The 21,982-nt window shown below is 33.7% G+C and overlaps 1 protein-coding gene and 1 long non-coding RNA gene across 2 annotated transcripts; both read left to right on the top strand.

Moving 5' to 3' along the window:
- The first annotated feature begins 2,539 nt into the window (after positions 1–2,539).
- Positions 2,540–8,279, top strand: LOC111996558 (origin of replication complex subunit 5). The gene is given in 7 exon segments (XM_065770671.1): positions 2,540–2,665; positions 2,751–3,017; positions 5,124–5,938; positions 6,037–6,456; positions 7,296–7,540; positions 7,543–7,610; positions 7,729–8,279. Coding segments are annotated over 5 exon segments (1,599 nt in total). The 5' UTR covers positions 2,540–2,665; positions 2,751–3,017; the 3' UTR covers positions 7,780–8,279.
- A 12,778-nt stretch (positions 8,280–21,057) lies between these two features.
- On the top strand, positions 21,058–21,599 carry LOC111996552 (uncharacterized). The gene is made up of 3 exons (XR_010627917.1): positions 21,058–21,170; positions 21,378–21,450; positions 21,574–21,599. It is a non-coding gene; the product is annotated as an uncharacterized LOC111996552 (long non-coding RNA).
- Positions 21,600–21,982: the final 383 nt, after the last annotated feature.

The following is a 21,982-nucleotide window of genomic DNA, read 5'->3' as shown; positions in this document are numbered from 1 at the left end:
AGGTTGGACAAAGATTACGCATAGCAACCTATTTTTATCATAGATAATGACCTGGAATTATATGCCCAGAAAGGTTTGAAACTAGTTGTCAGGGAGGAACATATGCGTAGATGTGGATGTGATTACCACTTCCTGTTAGGGGATATGCTCAGCTAGAATCTGGTCCTGGTTAGACATTTTGCTCTCAAGTCTTATCCAAGACCATGAGTGAGAGAGGTGCTATAGCATCAATTTATATTCTATGATGGGATGGTATATACCTAGTGCCGTTACGTACAGTCAAATTGGCATGGATAAACCATATACAAAAAAAAAAAAAAACAAAAAACAAAAAACGGCACATCAATAGTTGAATGGGGAGCTTGGTCAAAGTAACAAATTCAACTATAGTGTTGATTTAGGGGGTTGGGTCGTTTGAGAGGCTCCTCAGCGGGGGGTCATTATCATAAAACTTACATGTATTTTAATATCCCCATTATTAATCAAGTCAGATTAGATTATTGTTTACGTGCTAAGCTAGCCCAATTGGAAGGTCAAATTCCTGTCACCCGCTGGAAGAGTTGTGCTAATTTATTGATTCAGCCATTCCAGCAAGCTACATGCAAAACACTTCTCTTCCCAATAGAACTTGCTTTGAACTGGATAAAATCAATCATAAAAAACTTCTTATGGGGATCCTATCCTATGAATATGAAGGGTAAAGTTTGCGAAACCAAGAAGGGATTGGGCACTTTGGTTTATGAAACTTATGGTCATGGGTCTTTGATAAGTGACAACCCATGTCACCTCTCTAATCCTGTCCAATTGGGCACTCATTAAGGCCACTTAATTCTATTTCTTAGATTCTCAAAATAAAAATTTTATTCTTTACTGGGACACGATGGCCAAAAAAAAAAAAAAAAAGGAAAGAAGAAGGAGAAGAAGAAGAAGAAGGACACCCCACTTCCTGGATGGGCTAAGCCCAACAAGGATTTTCTTCTACGGGGAACCATTATGGGTGGAGGGGGCCTTCTAAGGGATTCTAGAGGGATGTGGATTTCACGGGCCATAGGCTTCAAAACTAACATTCAAAAAGGCACTCAAAGATATGTGGAGTATGAGTGTGTGACAAATAGACGTGGACATTTCTTGCTTAGAAAAAGAACTTGATTCACTGTGAGAGTTGTTGAGCTAATTAAATCAAGTAAGATTATTAATGACTTTCTAATACCTATTGTGGATAAGTGTAGATACCTAATAGGGAAGCTTCAGCAATATCGTATTCACCAAATCTGCAGCCTACAGGGAAGCTATTGGTAGATAATTTCTATTTCCAATATGACAATTGATTTTTTATATTTGTAATTTTTATTTTGAAGTGGACATATTTGATTTTAATTATTGCATTCATATAAAGGAATCAAAAGAGTTTTCTATTAGGCTTTTTTTTAGTGGTACTTTGGGTTAAGTAATGTGTTTGAGCTCGTTGAAAGAATGTAATTAGGTGTGTGTTGTTTAATAGTTTGTTTCTCAAAAAAAAAAGAAAAAAAAAAGAGTTTTTTGTTAAAGATAAATTTTTTGCTCCAACACTATACATTTTGATACATATTTAGCTTTATAGTTTCACAAGTTAAAACATATGGAAAAAAACTACTAAAAAAGACTTTCGTTTTAATTATTTTAATGGTCACGTCAGCATTTAGTATGCAAGTGGAGCAATATGTTTGCCATGTAATTTGTTTCTGCTTGTGAGATGACAATAAAGAATAAACTGAAAACGATTTTCATATTTTTAGGAATCAAAATAGGAGCTTTGAAAAAGAAAAAAGAAAAAAGAAAAAAGAACCAAAGTGAAAAATGATCCAAAATATAAGAGTATTTGCATCGATCCATGCAAAATAGAAAAATGTATCAATTTTACACTTTTAAGCTCCAAAATCACCTATATTAGTTAAGTTAAAAAATGTGTAAATTTGTAAAGTTGTTACAGTAATTGTGTAAATTAACATTGATACTATTCACTTTGCATTTTGTTTTTGTATTCTTCCTTTACATATTTCAAAAATAAAGGAAGAAAGTTAATGATAGTTGTTGTATGTGAAAAAAGAGAAACAATTAACAAAATCAAGAAAAAATAATAACATTTTAATGTAATGTAGTGCAAATTAGATAATTTTAGATAATTTGATGTGGGGTGATTTAAAAAATAAGTATATAAAATAGAAAAAAAATAGGTTTTTATACTGGATAAATATTTTACCTGAGCTGATATAAATGCTTTAAAGACAAAAAGCAAAGAAAAGAAAAGAAAAATATTTTAGCATGCTTTAAAAAACATGAGGGATGCACGTGAGTAAAATTTTTTTTTTTGCAACTTGATGTTATGAAAATAAATAGAAAATGAACATGTTTCAATAATTAAAAAAAAAAAAATTGTAAGAACATGTAATTATAATTACGTTACGATTTTGCATTTTGGATTGATTTAAAAAAAAAAAAAAAAAAATTCACCGAAAAGGGGGGAGTATACTTCTTTTGTGCACTTATCTGCACCAAACAAAAGCTCATTGGCGGGAAAGCTTTATTTTCCCGCATTTTCTTTTTATATTTTCTCGGCAATCTCGTCGTTTCCTCTCTTTCGCCAACTGCGTTCTTCTCGTTGATTCTGCAGTGATTCTACAATCAGGTACTCGTCGCCAATATCACCATCGAACCTTTTTTCAGAATTTGGGTTTTGCTGTTTAAGCGTTCATTTTTCTTTCTGAAATTAGGGTTTGTGGAAGCGCATTGATTAGTTTAATCAGGGACTTATGAATTGGGTTTTACTCGTTTTTGGCTCATACATGTGATTGTCTGAGATTAGGGTTCTCTCTCCCTCTCTCTCTCTTTGCTTCTCGTCAGAAAACAACGGCCGGAGAAGCACAAAATCGACGCAGCTCTCTCTCACAAAACGATCTGCCCAGATTTTTTTGAACCCCAAACTGTGGCTCAACCACCTGTGGAGGAAATCTGAGAACATCGGTCATCAACGGAAATCAGTACCCAAAATTTGATTTCATGGGTTTTTTGCATTATGTTTGAATTTATTGGCTTATACATGATTTTCTATTGCTTCTTCTTTTTTTTTTTTCTTTTTTTTTCTTTTTCACTCTGTTTGTTGATCTCATCTATAGCTATTTAATTAATCAATTTAGAGTCAATAAGCTAATCTGATTCCCTTATAGTTTCTTATCTTTTAATAAAAATTTTGGCCTCATCTCTATTTTTGCATGCCAACTGTTCGACTTAAGGCCTTCCCTCATTGATATACAAAACCAATGATATTGTTAGCACATTGTTAAGCAAAAGTAACCTGCTTTTGGGTGCAATTTGGTTGTCCTTTAATCTCCCAAGTGAGACTAACCAGGGCCATAACCATAGCACAATAGTGATGGTAAATTCGTTGGCAAAATCAGTGTGTTTGTAAAATACTTAGTATGCTGTGTAACACAACCAAGAGACAAGATGAACTCTAAGTTTCTGAAGTCAATTTAAGTCTGTACAACCAATCTTCCTTTTTTTTTCTTTTTTCTTTTTTCCTGTGTCCGAAGTCAGCCAAAGTCAAACTCATACAGAGCTTAATCCCTTTCCTTCTTCCTTCCTTCTTCTTGTTCTTTTATTTTTTTCAATGCATTTTGATCCATGTGTTACAGAAATATGAGAAGTTAGAAGCGAGCTGGTTTATATTGCCAAAAATGACATCTTAGTAGTTAGAATTGTCCCCCTACAATAATATAATAGTTAAATAATTGATGGGGTTTGTGGAATTCACTTTACAGAAATGGAATTAATTGATTATGATTGAAATCCTGTTTGTAATTATGAGATACAATGAACTCTGGTTGTTTATAGAGTAGCCAGAGCTTTTTGCTATGCTTTTTTTAATGTTTCCTAATTCATGTGATCATATTATGTTTGCTGAGCCTTAAACTTGATCATAGTCATCAATTCTTCATGATATACCAAATTAATATGAAATACAATGCTTCAAGTTGATGTTTAGGTTTGCCATCATTAATAAAGCTCCAGTTGATCCTCTCCATATATTCAATCATGAATGAGGTAGTACATTACAAACAACATATCCAGAACAGCTCAGATGCATTAGTTTTATTTTACAATCTCCCCCAGATTTGTTTCAACAAACTGGGAATTCTCTTTGCAAAGTTTATTAACCAAAGAATGGCATAGGCCTTCTCTAAGTGTACAACCTATCCTAAACATAACGTCTAATACGTGAAGGCATGCATAATATTGCATAACATGATAATTGAATTTGATCGTGATGCCAATGGAGTAGAAGACTTTGATTATGAACAAGTGCCTGAAAGCATCCCTACAATAGTGTCACACAAGCCTACAGAAGAATTTAGTCAATTTTCGGCATTCATTGTAGCCCATGAAAAAATTAGAAATAGAGAAAATCATTCTAAACTCCAATAAGATTTCGTTGAGCACTTGTGGCAATGATATAGCGAGTCGTATAATCATCTAATTTTAAGTTTTATACTCGCATTAATTTTTATGTCTTTAGTCTTTATTGTAATTTGAAATTTCTCTTCATTTATGTTAATCTTGTACAAGTACTTTAAAAATTCGATGTAATTTGAAATTTATCGAATCTATGTTAATCTTGAAATTTATCAAGTCTTTTTGAAAAATATGACTATTGAGAAATATTATCATTTGAAAAATATGACCCTTAAAAAAAAGGCTATTGAGAAAATATAATTGTTGGAAATTTAAAAATGTTATCATTGGAAAATTTAAAAATATAGCTGTTAGGAATTTGAAAAATATTAGTTGTTGGGAATGAATAAAGAAATATTAAAAAAGAATAAAAAAGAATAAAGAAAGAAGCTGCTGGAGATGCTCTTACAATGTATATATATCCTGTTATTGAAAACATTCCTTTTTTAGTTGCTATTCCTTTTTCAATTTAGTTATATTTAAATGCTTGGCTTTTTGTTTTGTTTTTTTTTTTCTTTGAGGGTTTTTTTGTTTTGTTTCTTACTATGATTGTTATGTTGTAAGTTTTTCTTTTTTCATGGGTTGATTTCTTAATTGCCTAGAAAATAAGCTGTTCTTTTCACTCATTTGATTAGATGGGTAAGGAGGAAAGCCCACAAGTTACCAGAAGAACAACCAGGTCTTCCTCTTCTGCTACTGTTGCAACGAAAACATGTGATTCACATCCTCTAACAATCAAGGATCTTGTGTTTGGGGAAGATCCCATTAGCTTGAATGATCTGTTATCTAGTTTTCCTGGTAGACGTATTCAGATTCTTGAGCTTGTGCGCCTTTTGGGTGCATCTAATTCCCCCATGCTTCCTCTTTTTATTTATGGAGGCGCTTCTTCTGGAAAAACAAGTATAGTTCTTCAAATGTTCAGGCATCTCAACCGCCCTTTTGTTTATTCAAGTTGTCGTACGTGCTATAGTCCTCGTATCTTGTTTGAATCCGTTTTGAATCAGCTTTTGCTTCATAGGAAGGATGCAGCCAATGGTTATTCGAGTGCAAAGCGCTGTGAAAGGCCATCTGATTTTGTTAATTTTCTCCGTGAAGCCTTGAGTAATGTTATAAATAATTTCAAGGGGAACTCTGGGAAGTTGGGCACCAAAAAGTTGGTTGGACAGGCTGATGGAAATATGGTCTACTTGATATTTGACAATTTGGAGCTTGTTAGAGAGTGGGATAAAAGTTCCACCATATTACCTTTCCTGTTCAATCTCTATGACATTCTAAAGATGCCGGAGGTGGGTCTAATCTTTGTCAGCAATACTTCTCCTGATACATATTACTCAAATATGGGTTACATGGAGCCTATACCTGTTTATTTTCCTGATTACACTGAGGATGATCTTCGTCAAATATTCATGAAAAACCAAGCAAACCGGAAACTTTATTCATCATTTCTTGAGTAAGAATACAGTTTTGAATTATCTTTATATTGCATTCCTGATCTTTTACTTGATGTGATTTTGTTAATGAACTTGAGTTTTCTTTCTTGTTGAACAGTGTTGTTCTTAGGTCCTTCTGTAGAATAACTAGAAGGGTGGATGAATTATCTACTGCCTTTTTACCATTATTTCAAAAATACTGTGAGCCTTTACATGATTTGGGAGTTGTTCCCAATGAAGAAATGAAGAGACGGTTGTTTTGTCATCTTCAGCCACAAATTGCTCCTTCTCTGAATGAGGTATTTAAGGTTTCATCTCAGTCTTCGCCTGCAGCTGAATCAAACAAGGAGACAAAGAAGAAGAGCAGCAGAAGGAAATTGGGAGTTTGTGCAGAAATTGATGAGTTGGATTTTCATATGTCCACTTCTGCAAAATATCTCCTTATATCAGCATTTCTTGCTTCAAGAAACCCAGCTACCCTTGATGCCTCCCTTTTTGATTCAATGGGTGGTATAGATAGTCGAAAGAGAAAGCGAAAGTAAGTGCATTGACAATTTGATATTCAGTCTATGTCATAGTAGTGAAGTCTATAAGTGATGGTTATTTGGAGTTTTCAGGTTGCAGAACTACTCACTCTGAAGTAGGATATATCTGTGTGGTTGAATCACATTCTTATGAACCCCATTTGCTTTCCTTGGCAGAGGTTTCCTATTATCATTTTTATTTTGCAATAGGAGAACTTCTATCCATGCTTTTGGTTGGTAATTTTTTTATTAAACATTTATTTTTCTACAACTTGGATTTTCTCCAGGAAACCAAGTTGGAATCTAATTGGAGCATTGTTAATAATGAAGAGAGGCATATCAGTCCCACTCCTTTTTGCCCCTCTATTTTATTTTTTAGGATGACAAAATGGATCCTAATGTGATTTTTTTAAGGCTGTGATTTTCTTATCATGTTACTAGCATTAACACTCAATGACCACACCGTGTTTCACACAGCTAACTAACCAATACCCATCTACTGCATTTCTTAATTTAAGGGATTTGAAGAGCTTATAGGTTTTCTGCAGGCCCTTTGCTGGAATAATTTATGTAACATGTGGTCACTCTTTTATTAGATTTGCAAGTTGACTCCTTTTATTATGGGCATGGGCTTGTGTCTAATGTTCTCTTACAGAGGCTAGGTAGCAAGAGAATGCCAAACATCCATCCACTATAGGAATGATGCAGAGTTGAGCCCTCTAGTAGTTTTTTTTTTTTTTTTTTGGGTATCCTAGACCCCTTTTACTCCTCTCTACACCCAACCCCACCCCCCCCCCCCCCCAAACATTACTGCAAGTTATTATTTCATCTTTTTATGCTTGTTCACACTTAGGTCCTCTCAAAAGTCATTGGAGAAGAAGGAGAATGCAGAACAGGAATTACTTATGAAGGGACCAGGAACTTTCCCATTAGAGAGGTTATTAGCCATATTTCAATGTCTCACGTCTGTGGCAGAAGGTTCAATCGATGAAGAGGAACAAGGAGATGAAGGGTTAGGAGTTCAAGGTGGGGATGGTGGACTCATGTCTGATGTTCTGTTGCAACTATCCAGTCTCTGCAATGCAAATTTTATTGTTAAAGGGGAAGCTGCCCATTGGAAGGCTCAACTCGGTACAGATCTACTGTGTGTGAAGACATGGCTCTGAAGGTAATCTTTGTGCTCCTGTGTATTGATTTTGTAAGAAAATTTTCTGTAGGTTTAACATTATGAGTTGCTTGTTGTTTACATTAAATCTGTTTTATTGGTAATTTTGAAATGTTTACAGGTAGCAAGGAGTTTGAAGTTCCCTTTGTCAAAGTATTTATATAGAAGATAATAACCTGTAATGTGGAAGCTAATTGTGACATGGTCTTCAACTCAAAAAATCTTTCAGAGAAATTTTGTAAAGAAAAAGGTCAGATTGGTTACAATTTCAAGTTCTAATAGCCCCTGCAATGTGATCATGATTTGTGGATATCAAGTTGAGAAACATAAGATCACTGCTATTGAGTGGACTCATTGGTTCTTGTTGTCCATTGGATATGAATTAGCACTTAGAACATTGAAAGGGACTGGAAAAGAAATAGTTAATTAATATCCAGGTAGTTTAATTAGTTTGGTCACTGACTGTATTTCTGTTATTTTGCGTCTCACCATCTATACATTGTACTTAACTGACTAACTACATCCGGTTATTGCTTACACCCAAACTCCAATTGTATGGGTTCTAGGGTGCAAAACTTGGTAGATGTACAAACTTTGTCCACACTGTGGCAGAACCCTCTTGTATTTATTCTGTTATGTAGTGTCCTCATACAGTGAGTGCTGATGTTTCTACTTTGTATATAAGTTGTGCTTCCTGGCTTTTTCTCAATCCTGGGCTACATGCTGCTTTCAACGTAGCAAAAAGCCTAGGCCGTTCGGGTTATTCTGTGGCAAGGTCCACAAATAAACTTGGTGTGGTTATGCCGGCCCTTGCTGCAAGCCTAATCCTCCCATAAATAGGCCAAGATGATTGGACTGTATATGTTGATCCTCTAGTTATTTCTACTTTGCCTTTTGGATTGTCCAAACTTTCAAAATCAGTAGAAAGATGACATTCAGCTAGTATAAATATTTTGGTTTGGTATGGAAAGAAACTGTTCCAACATTGAGCTCTAGATACAGATAGACTATCAAAAAGCTACATCCTAGAATAATGGTGGAAGACATTTCTTCAGACTTGAGGAGGAAATGTGCAAGAGCATTTAGTAGTGCAGGAGAGGGGAGGGAATGTTCATATAAAATGACAATTAGGATTATCTTATTATAAATTTTAAGAAATAGATATAAATTAACATCGTTAGGGTAAAATGGAACTTCTCTCCTCTCCTCGCCCTTTGAGGTTCATTGACATCCACTGCCTTCCTCTCCCCCCCCCCCCCCCCCCCCCCCCCCCCCCCCCCCCCCCCCCAAACAAGCCTTTAGTTTAGCCTCCTAACATTGGCTCTGGAAACATTATCATTACTTCCCAACCATCTACATTAAATGCACTATTGAGCATATTGTTTTGATAGCTTGCTAAGCGTCATTGTTCACGCAACCATAAAAAATGGGCCAAAGCATAAATTTGTAGAGAATTAATCAACATTTTAATTAAAAGAAATATGTGCCTTACATACACTGCATGTGCAGTGAGCAAGATCGGTTTTCATTATAAATAACCCACGAGTCATTAATGCATCCACGTTCCTCATAAGGCAGTGATAATTTAGAGATAAAAGAAAAAATATAGAGAAGTGTTTGAAAATATTTTAGAATATTGAAACTTTCTAGAAGGTAGCTCTCTAGAGCTCAACTCAGTAGTCCAGAAGGAAGCTCCCTAAAGTAGTCTAATCTAAAGGCATGGAACCAGGACTGGAAGTACATCTCTTTAAGAAATTGGAGTAAGCCCTAAATTAGACCACTTCGACCTAGGTATGGTTCTAAAACTCCATTTTTAAGTAAAAGCAATACGCAAGGGCAGAATTTTGATTTATTTTTGATAAGTAATTGAACTTCATTGAAAAATTTGAAAGAATGTATACAGGTATTATACCAGAGTTTTTAAAAAAATTCAGAAAAAAAAATCATAAACAGAAAATATCAAAGCCTTTGTAGCAATGGCTGTAGCATAAAGACTCTAGAAACTCCGTTAAGGAGTACATAGAGAGGGTAATAGAATGTGATGCCCGTTCAAAGAGTCTTCAAGAAGGGAAACTTGAGATTAGGCAGAGAAATCTCCTTTCCCTCAAACGTGTGTTGATTACGCTCCTTCTAAATACACCACATAAGACATGCTGGAACTGCCTCCAAGCTCTCACATATCTTTGAACTACCCTTCCTCCTTCCCAAGATTTCAGTATGGTGTCAGCAGAGTTTGGCATAACCCAATCAATCACAACTAGACAAAATATGAATGCCCATAGATCATAGACAAGAGGACAACGCAGCAGCAAATGAATTAATAGATTCCCCATCAGATCTCAAAGGCCTTGTGCCTCGGTTCTGCCAAGGTCCCCAAATATCCAAAAAAAGGAAACATGACAGGAGAATGATGCTATCAGGCTGTTGATCCCATCATACCTTAAATACCTAATGTAGTATAATGAAGTAGAAGTGAAATCAATAGGGTTAATGTTACAAACCGTATGTCATGGGGTTCCAAACACCTTCCATGGCCCAAATCTATATCTATGGTTTGCAGGCATATTTCTCACCTTAGATTAGGAGATTTGACACCCTCCCTGCCTTGGTTTGGTAATTAAAATATAGTTGGCCATTCATACCTATAACCTTATATTTGTTTGTTGGGGACCCTACGAATCCATTACACATCACCAGATATGGTAAAAACGTCTTGCCATCGAGTCAAACTGAGAGGGGGTATTATTAACAGATGGTACCCACTTACACCCTTGTTCCACATTTCCCAACTGAAGAAATATTTTGGGCAAGGACACCATGTAGCGTGTGCCAATAGAGTTACCCAATGTTAATCATGAAGGAGAGGTAGTGCTAGATTCATAGTTAGTTAATGTTTTTCGTTGGGTTAAGTCCAGTGGAAATTATTTTAAAATGAAGGTAGGGCAGATAATTTCAAGCTAACTTGCAATGTTTTTATTTTGATTTTATTTATTCAAATAAAAACAAGCTGCAAACAATACAATCACAAACACGACCAAACTAACAACTTGAACAATATCTGCTCTTCTAAGCTGCAGCTGCTTAATATTGCATCATGAATGGTGTAATGTTGGATGTGCACTTCTTTCAGTGTTATATGCAATGATGAGCCTGCACCATCTTATGCTCGTAGAAGATGGTTATGTTGGCACCAGCATCCTCACTTTTGAATTTAGTCCTCCATACATTTTTGAAGCAGGCCCCCTTTCAACATAATCTCTCTCTCTCTCTCTCTCTCTCTCTCTCTCACACACACACACACACACACAAGCACAAAAATATGTACAACAGAAGATAATGTGCATTTACCCTTTTACCATTGCATTATGCAAAAATGAATTAATTTGGTTGTTTCTTCAGCCTGGCCTATATCATCCATGCTGATTCCTGCACAAATCAAAGTTGTCACTATTAAATTACTGGAGCATTCTTCATGTAGTCCTCAGACATTCTCAATTCTTGTTTCTTGTTAAATTTATTTTAATTAACTGCAGAGAAACTAATAAAAGTTTCTATAAATATTCAGAAGAGTTATAGTTCACATACAAGAATTTGTGCAAGTTGATGTAATATATAGTAGTAATTAGTTAAACAGAAATACTAACCTCCACTGCATGTAAAGCTCTTGAACCGATTATTGTAGTGTGACCACTTTTCTTCAGTCTTCCTCTTGATCTTCTCAGTTGTCTTCTTCTCCTCCTCTGCATTAGCTGCCACATCGTACTTTTCCTTCAGCTTCTTTCCATCAGTGTAGATTGTTTTCTTCTCTTGCTTTGCCTTTCCCTTTTGTTTTATCAAAGAATCTATTTTTTGTTTTAGCTCATTTATTAGTCCTTCGTCTCCAGAGATACTCTTTCCAACTGTTGTTTGCATGTCATGCATGTGTTGTATCTCTGCTTCAGCCTCAATAATAACTGAATTGAGCTTCAAGAACTTTTCTTTATTCTCATCCAGTTGAGATGCTATCTCAGCCATAGGCTTGATCACATTGGTGCACCTTTCGATGGTGTCACTGGCTTGGCAGAATCGACTATTTATTTCTTGGCGATGTTATCCATTCAAATAATCAAATGACAAAACTTTGGTACAATATCTCAAGTGTTGTTTCTTAGGTTCCCCTTTAAAGATTCAACCAGTGGTCACTTAACTAAAAAATATACTTCTATCCATGAGGAAAAAATCCACATTGCAGAATCTTCAAAGGGGAATCTAAGGAATAGTATCTAAGTATTATACCTAAGTCTTGTTCATAATCAAAATAGTGTTTATTTACAAAATTTAAATTAGGCTAAAGTTCATTTTGCACCCTTTAAGTTTGGGTTAATTTTATTTTGGTCTCTGAAAGTTTTAATTTGGTCAATTCCATCTTGAATTCTTCGATCATTATCAAACGTGGCATTTCCATTCATGGCTATTTTAATACTACTATCTTTTTTTCTTTTTCTTTTTTCACCAAAAAAAAAAAAAAAAACATTGTAGTTTTGGTTTAACAAAACTTACTGAAAATGACACAACACTCCCTTGAGTTTTAAAGAATATTCCAAATTTTGAAAAATTGGTTAAAAGGGTGTGTGGTACTGTAGGAATTTTAGAAGAGAATTTCCAAATGTACATAATTGGATCTATGAACTTGCTTGGGGGAGTTGTGGAAGTGTTTATTTCCTTTTTCCTATTGGAAGTATTCTTGTATAAGTTTAGTGATAAGTAATGGTGATATTTAACAACAGCAACCAAAAAAAAAAAAAGATGTCACTAACATTGTTATGGCTAGATTAATGGAATCTTTTCAAAATGTTTTGTTAATTGTTTATTAATGGAAAGATTAATGTTTTGATTTTCTCTAAACCTCAAGTGAGGGGCGTGTTACTTTCCTAAAGTTTTGGAGCAAGAGTGCCATTCTCGGCCCCAAAACTCAAGGGAGGTTTTATGATTTACCATATTACAATTTATGGAAAAATACAAATTACACTCCTAAATTTTAGGGGGTGTTTGGATTTAACACTCTAAAGTCTCAGAATTTGGATTTTACCCTATGAATTTTGCTGATGTTTGGACTTTACACCTCAACGTTTTAGAATTTGGATTTTACCCCATAAATTTAAAAGTGTTTGAATTTTACTCCCTAAAGTTTGAGAGTGTTCGAATTTTATACCCTAATGTTTCAAAATTAGAGTGTAAAATCCAAACAATCCCAAACTTTAGGGAGTTAAAACCAAATTCTGAAATGTTAGAGTATAAAATCCAAACACCTCAAAAATTGAGAAGTAAATTCCAAATTCTGAAATTTAAGGGTGTAAAATCCAACACTCCCAAATTTTAAGAGTGTAATTTACAATTTACCCTACAATATATAACTTAAAATATGTTAGCCAAAATTATTAACAATGACAATAATAAATAACAATTGGAAAAAAATACTATGCCCATAATAAGAGAGAGAGAAGAGAGAGAGAGAAGAGAGAGAGAGAGAGAGCTATTGTTGTGCTTCTAAGAGAGAAAACCTAATCTCTCTATATCACCATAGTACCAAAGTTTAAGAAGTAAATCTGAAGATGGTATTTTTGAATATTGGTGAATAAAGTTTGAAGCATGGTTTTAAAAATTGGACTGGCCAGTCTGACCAGTTGAACCGGGAACCAGCCACTAGTTTAGTCCAAAAAAAAGCCTTAAAGATAGGTCAAAACTGGTCAAAAACAGAGTTAAAGTAGGAACCAAAGGCAAATCCGACTTTGCCTCCAGTCCAGTTTTTAAAACCATGGTTTAAAGCCATAGAACCATCCTAGCATTTGTGTAGAGGTCAACTCATCAAGGTGGTCCTTGGAGTCATGAATGTTGTTCGTAGAAGGATTTTAGATTAGACGATTCCAAATGGCTTAGAGCAATTATTGAAGTCAGTCTGAAAGTTTCTATGGGGTAGAGACTAGGATCATAAGTATGATTCAGTTGTAAATTTCAATTCTAATAATGAAATTCCTTTTAGGATTAGGGTGAACCCTTATAGTGGTTTTGCCTTTGGATGTGTGTAGACACTCGATTTTACAACCATGATTTAATCAAGGAAGATTACTAGAATGACCATTTATGTACCCAAAATTCATGATTGCATTACATGCATTAATTTGTTCATTGCATATCATAAAAATGATCTTGAAGTTCTAACAGTCGCAACGGTATGCCCAGTTTCCAAATCAGATCATCGGATAGAAAGATATCGCATGATCAAGTTTGCATGGTTCGCATGCATTGTGTTTAGGTAGAATTAACTACGCATGGTTAATTTAAATTGATTCTAATTGGTTAAACAATTAAAATTAATTAAATAATTTTGTAATTGGTTGATAATTAGTGTCAAAAATTGGATTGCTTGCATGAGAATAAATGGGATAATTGGATAACAATAAAATTATGGAGAATTTTTTTTCCATTTAACTTTATTATTAGAATAATTTTGTTAGTTGACAAGCTGCGAAAGAAAGTGGAAAACTAGCATCTCAAGTTTTTAAAACTCGAGTTCACTAGCAAATCAAGTTTTAAAAATTCGAGTTCCAGACTTCTAAGACAGTTGACGTGCATAAAAATTCCACGGGGAACTCGAGTCTCTCTAAGACTCGAGTTCCAGTGCATACTGACTGTGCAAGAGGAGGAAGAGATCCACGGAGAAGAAGAAAAAAAAGAGAAGAAGAAGACCAAAACAAAACTATCTGTAACCTCTCAAATCTCATTCAATTTCATCTCTCTTCCATAGCTTTTTCTTTCAAATCATTCACATCTTTATGAGTTGTGTGTAATTTGTTCAGATCGTTTGCTCGGTGATGGAGATCGTGAACTGTAGTGTAGATCAACGATCGGGATGTGCTTGATGGAGACTGGGTTTGTGTGTGCCGTGGGTCTTCTTCTTTGCTGTGGATCTTCTTCTTCTTTCTTTCTTTCTGCTGGGTTTCCTTCTTTCTTCTAGGTTTGTACTTCTTTCTTCTGTGTTTTTTTGAAATCAAGTGTAAAAGACTTGAGATCTATGTGGTATAAACATGTCCAACTTAGCAAGTAGGAAGCGATTCTTTAAGTCTCGAGTTCTATATGGAACTCAAGTTTTTAAAACTCAAGATGCTAGATTGCAAATAACTTTCAAACCCGTGTTAACTTACTATATTCTATTCCCTCACTATGCTAGTCTCCAAATATCCCCAAATTGTGGATAATCTAGACTTTATCAAGATTTATTTTAGAGTATTATCTACAAGATAATTGATGCTAAAAAGACCTGAATTATCTAGAAAAGAGTTTAATTTTTAGAATACGGATTAAAAACACGTCTAAGTGCAAGTCCAGACTTAAGAAAACCTAAAAAATGAGTCCAAAATGCACCCAAACTCGAAAGTGGGATTGGCACCCAAAAGTGCCATTTGGCACTTTTTGAGTGCCGATTGGCACTTTTAAAGTGTCGAATGGCATACATTAGGGCTTTGGCCTGATGGCATTCAGGTGACGATAAAACACATCCTTTTCGATTTTTTAGCGATAAGGATGCGTCCCAATTTGTATTCTAATCAACTAAGCTATTTTCCAAGTCTTCCAGCCTCTATAAACAGAGACTGGATCTCAAAATTTAGCAAACTTTTTCACGCTCTCAGATTTCCTCTCTTTCTGACTCCCTTTTTTGATATTTTCTCTCTTTCATTAAAAAGGTTCTACAGGCTTTAGTCTTAAGAATTTCCTTTTTGTAAGCAAGGATTTTTAGGTTTCAAATATAAGTGCATAAATTTTTTTGAACCCTAAAATATTCTCTCGAGAAAAAGAATACGTCTATGCAAGAGGTAGCTTTTCTTTACTTCTTCTTCTTCTATCTCTTTTAATTTTGTGATGCATGAATGAATATTTGTTTAGTTTTGACTTTTTAAATGCTCACATCATGTGTTGTCGATATATTCTTTATTAGAATATGTTTATGATGTTTTCATTGTCAACTTCTATTTTTTATTTTGAAAATATGCTTGTTATCATATCTTTTCTTAATCAAAAAAACTAATTTACATCTTTATTAGATGCAGATCTGAATTTTTCTTAATCAAAAAACTGATTTGCATCTTCATTAGATGCAGATTTGAATTTTTCTCAATCAAAAACTGATTCACATCTTCATTAGATGCAAATTTGAATTTTTTTTTTAACAAAAACTGGTTTGTATTCTCCTTAGATACAAGTTTGAATTATTTATTTATTTATTTAAAAAACTGATCTATGTTTGCTTTAAATGTAGATTTGATTTTTATATACATAGCAGATTTTGAAATAACAAAGAGTCATGAGTAGTGTTGTTTGTTTTGTTTAGTGCATGTAGCATAGGTTTATTTTCATGAATATAGTCCTCTTCTAAACAACAAAATCTTTTTCTTATTTTATTTCATATAAAAAGCAGATCTAATTTTTCCTAACTCTCTACAAATCATTTTTTTTTTTTAATTACAAAACCGATCTGATTTTTTTTTACATATAAATCAAAAACCAATTTTTTTAGTTCATAAAAAACAGATATGATTTTTTTTAAATCAAAAGACTTTGTTTTATTTAATAAACACAGATCTGAATTTTTTTTTTTTTTTCCAAAAGCTAATTTTTCTACACATCAAAAATAGATCTGATTTTTTTAAAAACCCAATTCATTTTTTTTTACTCACAAAAACAGATCTGAATTTTTAACAAAGAAGAGGGCACATTCATAAATAGACATATGTGACTTAGTTTAGTTAAGTGTTTCATGTATGCAACATATCATTCATATCATGCATAAAGGAGTACATTGGTCATGAGAGACTAGAAGACCAGACTCTATCTGAGCAGAATGGGTGCCTAACACCTTCTCATTCCGTAACCTAGTCTCCGAATTTAGTGTCTTTGGATAGGTAGACCTAGGCTTTATCTTTGCTTTTATTTTGGGTAGATTGTAACTAGGACAAAAAGCCATGTATATTTGGTAGTTTGTAACTAAGTGCCTATTTGGATTAGGCTGAAACGCGCATTTGCGTTTCAGCATTTTTTTTTTTCACATGTTTCAGGCCAATATTTTTTACTATTCATTTACTGATTTCAGGCCAATATTTGACTTTTCCCGTGAACAGTGCACACCGTGCACTGTTCATGGACCCACAAATTTCACTTTTTAACAACTTTTTCATTAAAAATGGGTCCCACGGTACTATTTACACATTTAAAAATTATTTGCTACAGTGTTTTTCAGTTTTCAGTTTTCAACTGTATCCAAACGGACCCTATGACCCAAAGCCATGTAATACTCAATTTATCAAATATTTATTCTTTTTTATTCAATCAATGAGAATGAAACAATTCAGTCATGTAAAGTTGTATTTTTTTTTTTTTTTTGTATAAAAAAATAAGTGGCGACTCCACACTACTTACCCAAAAAGAGAGGTGCCCTTCAAAGCACCAAAAAATCTCTTTTTTGAGAGGCACCCCAAGTTAATTTTGGCCGGTCTCTCACAATCTGTCCATAGGTTTTCCATTTCGTCACCAATAACTTGTGTTATTTGTTTTATTGATTTATTCTTTATATAGGTGACTTGCATGCTCATGGTAATTATTTGCTAATCAAACTAAATTACATAAATCGTTAATTCATCAAACTTGACTAATTCTTCTTCAAATAAACTAAGGGGTCTAAATTGTTCATTTTGATTGGTGTTTGAGCAGGTTCACTCTGTGTAGAATTAAGATCTCGAGTGTTATCCTTGACCTTGTTGTCATAGAGTAAAATTTTCAAATTTTATTTTCTTGACTATGAAACTTGGGCTTTTGAAGACTCTAATGGTGAAGATGGCCTTGAAATTGCATGTGATAAACTTCTTCAGGATTGTCAATATAAGAAAATTGCTAAGAAATCTCAAGAAAAATTTAATAAGGTGAAACTTGAAAAAGAAGAATTGACTGTAAAATTAGATGAAACCAACAAATTGAATGATTTTTTTAAAATCAATTTGCCTCTCAAGTGGACAAGATTAATCACTTGGAAGAGGAACTAGTTGAATGTAAAGTTAAATTGGAAAACTTAACAAGTGCCAAGTGTAATAAAAAGCCTTCACTCTAAAGACAAAATCTACATATTCCTCAATTTAAGAGGAATCATAATGAAGAGTATAAGGCTAATGAAGGTAGGATAGATAAGAACACAAGACCTTTAGTTGAAATTCAAGTCAAAACTCATGTCTATTCCTCCTCCTCGAGTACAAGATAGATCTAAGTTTGTCCTTATCTATCACTACAGTGGTGTTATTGGTAATATTAGACCAAATTGTGTAAAATTTAGGTCTTAGTTTGTTGTCATATTTAGACCTTCACCTAGGAAGTTTTGTAGTTCAAAGTTTATTCCTATTTGTCACCATTATGTTGAATCGATTCCAAACACAGTTGTCCAAACTATTTCAAGCACCATCTTCATAAGCAAGTAGTCAATATGTCACAAGGTCATGTACCTTTGTTGGGTGAGTTATTAAAAGCCTTGAGCCTTTTGGGTCTATCAAGCTGCCAAGGATCAGAGTGGTCAGAGCTGTGAAGAACAAAGCTCCATTCACACAAGGGAACTAACCAAAGAGACCAAAGTTAAGAAGAAAAAGAAAGACTGTGACAGATCAGAACAAAGGAAGAAATCTTGTGTCAAGCAAAACGATGTGTAGCTTAGGTGTACATATATGTAAAACTACAAGTAGTTTAGTGAGTGTATTTAAGTGTCTAAGCAAACACGTGTGTGAGTTTGTTATTCACACGTGATTAGAGCTGCTAGGAATCTTCTTTTCTGTTTTTCCGTTTCAGTTAGTTAGGCCCTGCTTTTCTGGTAGCTATATATAGCTAATTGTAAATCATAATTAATCAATTCAATCATTCCTTCATTCACTCAGATTTTATAGAGTCCATTATTTCAAGGGAAAGCTAATTTCTCTTAATCCTTCCATTTTGACGTGTAAGACCAATGTCTTTTCTCCTTTACAGGCAAAGACTTGTGCTATTTGGGTGAAGGAAGGATTTCAAGACTAAATTATCTTTCTATATGTCCTCTGCATATTGTCAAGTGGATAGCCATAGTTGTTCATTTTTATAATTATAATCATACTATGATATGATTAATTAGCTACTTGGCCTTGGTAAATAGACCTTATGGGGTAACCAGTTTACGTAACCGCGTTGGTACCTTTGGGTGGGGGGGTATACTGTTATGTAACCGAGTTGGGGAGTGGTATCAGGCCAGCACTGGGATCTATGGATTCAATCATTTCCTAGTCTCTTCCGTTTAGTCAACTTCTAGAGACACAACACGCATATAATTATTTGCATTCTTCTTCTTCTTTTTCTTCTTCGGGCTATTAAGTATTAACAATCCAATAGCTGACCTTATTTCACTCGTGGCAAAACTGGATTGATTAGATATTGATTATGTGCGGTCCCTGACTACTATAACAGTCTAATTTGTGACTAAACTAATCCTATTAGGGTATAACACAGACATAACTGGTTCTAAGTAAACTTAGAAAAAAAGGTCTAAAAATATATGATGTCTTTATCTATCTTCTCCTTTCCCCTATTTTGTATCCTGTTGAAATCTAACAAAAGATTTTTTACTAAAATAAATGATGTCATGTTGCTTCCTATTTCAACTAATGAATTTTTTTTTTGTTCTTTATAAATAAAAAAATTATATATTATTTTACTTTTTTTAATTAAAATTTTCATCTTCTCATATTATTAATTTGCTAGTGATAAATATGTTGGGGTTAAGTTTTTCCAATCATGATGGTTGGAAAGGAAAGAGAAAAATAGAGTTTTCCCTATTCAAAAATATTCAACTTGTACTCATTTATTTTAATGTTGCCTTTAATCTCAAACTGCTATATTATCATCTAAAATTATGGTTTTATCACTTTTGACATATACAAAAGTACGATAATGATCTCTCTTCTTGAATATATTGTCTCAATAAATTTGTAAATATTTACCAAAAATTGATTTTCAATTTCTTTTTTTCCCTAAGAAAGCCTGGTTTTCAAATATAATCCAAACTTTCAAGCTTGTTCAAGATAAATCATACTTCCCAAAAGTGTTTAATTAAAAAAAAATAATAATAATAAAAAAAAACTACAGGATTTTTTCACTCATTGTTAAGGGCCATTTTTGTGCGCAGCCACGTATTATCCGCTCGAATGGTGATCTTGCTAGACTCGGATTTGTTTTGGGAGTCGAGCCCAGAACTCGACATTGGGCTGAAGAGACCAATGACTTCTAGTGCATTTTTAGGCTTACAAAATAGATAAAACTCAAAGTCTAAGAATCAAGATAATAGCAGAAATAAATAAATATATGTTTAGGATAATATCATTGTTTAATCATTCTCTAAAAGAAATTGTAGTAAGTTCCAGTTAACTCAATTGGTAAAGTTTTTTATGGTTGAATAAGAGATTCAGAGTTCAATTATTGTCTGCACCAAAAAATCAATTGGAGTCTTAGTCTAATGATAAAGAACAAAATTATTAAAAGTGGATGTCATAGGTTAAAACTCAAAAAATGTTAAAAATCATAATGATGGATATTAAGTAATGTCCAATATTAGAGAACAATGGATTGGGTCCAAAATTGTTCATGTCTAGATAGAATTATATATTCAAATAATGTATGTAAAATTGTTCACGTCTAGATAATATTTTATATTCAAATAATGTATATTAAGAAGTGATAGATCAATTTATTAATCTATATGTTCATTAGTAAAATATATTAGTGAAAGATAATATTAAAGTAACTTGCATGCAGCAATGCCTCATTGCAATACCTAAGAAATGACTCGTGTTTTTGCAACTAACCAAACTCCACCGGGTGTTTTTGCAATTAAACCTAACATAAACTTGAGCATACTTTTGAAAATAGAAAAATAAACACCCTTTTGATTACTGAATCTGAATGGGCCTGCAGTGCACCGCGTAGAAAGATAGTTAGACACTCTTGTTGACGTACATGTTATTCAAAGTAGTTAGTTGAAGAATAAAAAATTAACTTAAAAGTTAAATTAAGATTTAAAAGGAAGAAAGAGTTCTAGAGTCCTTGAAAGATCTTTATAAAACTTTAGTCTTCAGCAATTAGAGCAACCCATGCATCTTCAACAAATTAACGTCATTTAAGTTTTAATTAATTGGTCTTCTAAAAAACAGACTAATTAAATGGTCTAAATGCCTTTCAGAAAGAGAAAAAGTATCTAGCTGGTAGAAAATAAAAATCTCACTAAAATTAAATAAAGACTTATCACTTTTAAGAGGAAGGGTCCAAGGCTCTTCTTGGAATTTTCTAACATCCTTATTAACAGAGACTACAAATTCCATTTGTTTGTTATAAACAGCTTTGGGAGAGGAGAAGGGAACAGTTGAGTTAAACTTGTTTGATTTATCAAAGAAAGAAACTATGAAGAAGAAGGCATCAACAGATCTCATCAACAAGAACACCGTGTCTGAAGAATTCCTTGAATTCAAGAGGAAGGTCAGTCAGCTTTTTCTGTTTCTCTTTAACTCATTGTAATCAATATATGTCTAAACATGAGGATGGCAAATCATGTATGCCTTAACTTTAGACACGCAGGGTTACTTTGCTACTCAATCATTGTAAAACAAGGTAATTACTTTTTCATAATATAGAAATAACTATAAGCTGATTTTTTGTCTTTTTCGCTTTTCAATCATTATGCAGAAAAAATGGGGTGATAAGTTGACAGGCTATAAGTGCTTTATGTTGTATCCAAGGTCGCTCTACTTCACCTGGGGTAATCGTGAATACTGGACTTGTTTTGAGGAAACTGGTTGAGTTTTTTTTTTTTTTTTTTTTAATGGGTGTATTTACTATTCTCCATAATTTGATAGCTTGAGCCTTGTACCTTAACTTGCAGTGATGAAAACATTGAAGTAGCCAAACTATCTCATGTATGTTGGCTGGATACGAGAGCAAAGTTGACAATGTCAGATCTGTCCCCGGAGGTTGAATATGAAATTGTGTATGTGGTGAAGTTGACAAAAGGAGCTTCTGGTTGGGAACTCCCTATCAGACTTAAACTCTCTCTCCCAGATGGAAGAGTTCAAGAACGCCAAGTTTGCCTTTTGGAGAAGCCTAGAAAACAATGGATGGAGCTCAATGTTGGCAATTTCCAGTCCAAGGATGGAGAATCGGGAGAAGTTTGCTTCGTGAGCATGGAGGACATTTGGAAAACTGGACTTATAATTAAAGGTGCCATCCTTCGGCAAAAACAGAGTTGACTCTTCGAAGTTTAATAGAATAAACATCGAATAATTGTTTTTTTT

This window comes from Quercus suber, unplaced genomic scaffold (assembly GCF_002906115.3).
Source record: "Quercus suber isolate HL8 unplaced genomic scaffold, Cork oak 2.0 scaffold_34, whole genome shotgun sequence".
In the NCBI taxonomy this organism is placed as follows: Eukaryota; Viridiplantae; Streptophyta; class Magnoliopsida; order Fagales; family Fagaceae; genus Quercus; species Quercus suber.
Note: the sequence above shows the minus strand (reverse complement) of the source record. Positions and strands in the feature narration are given on the sequence as shown.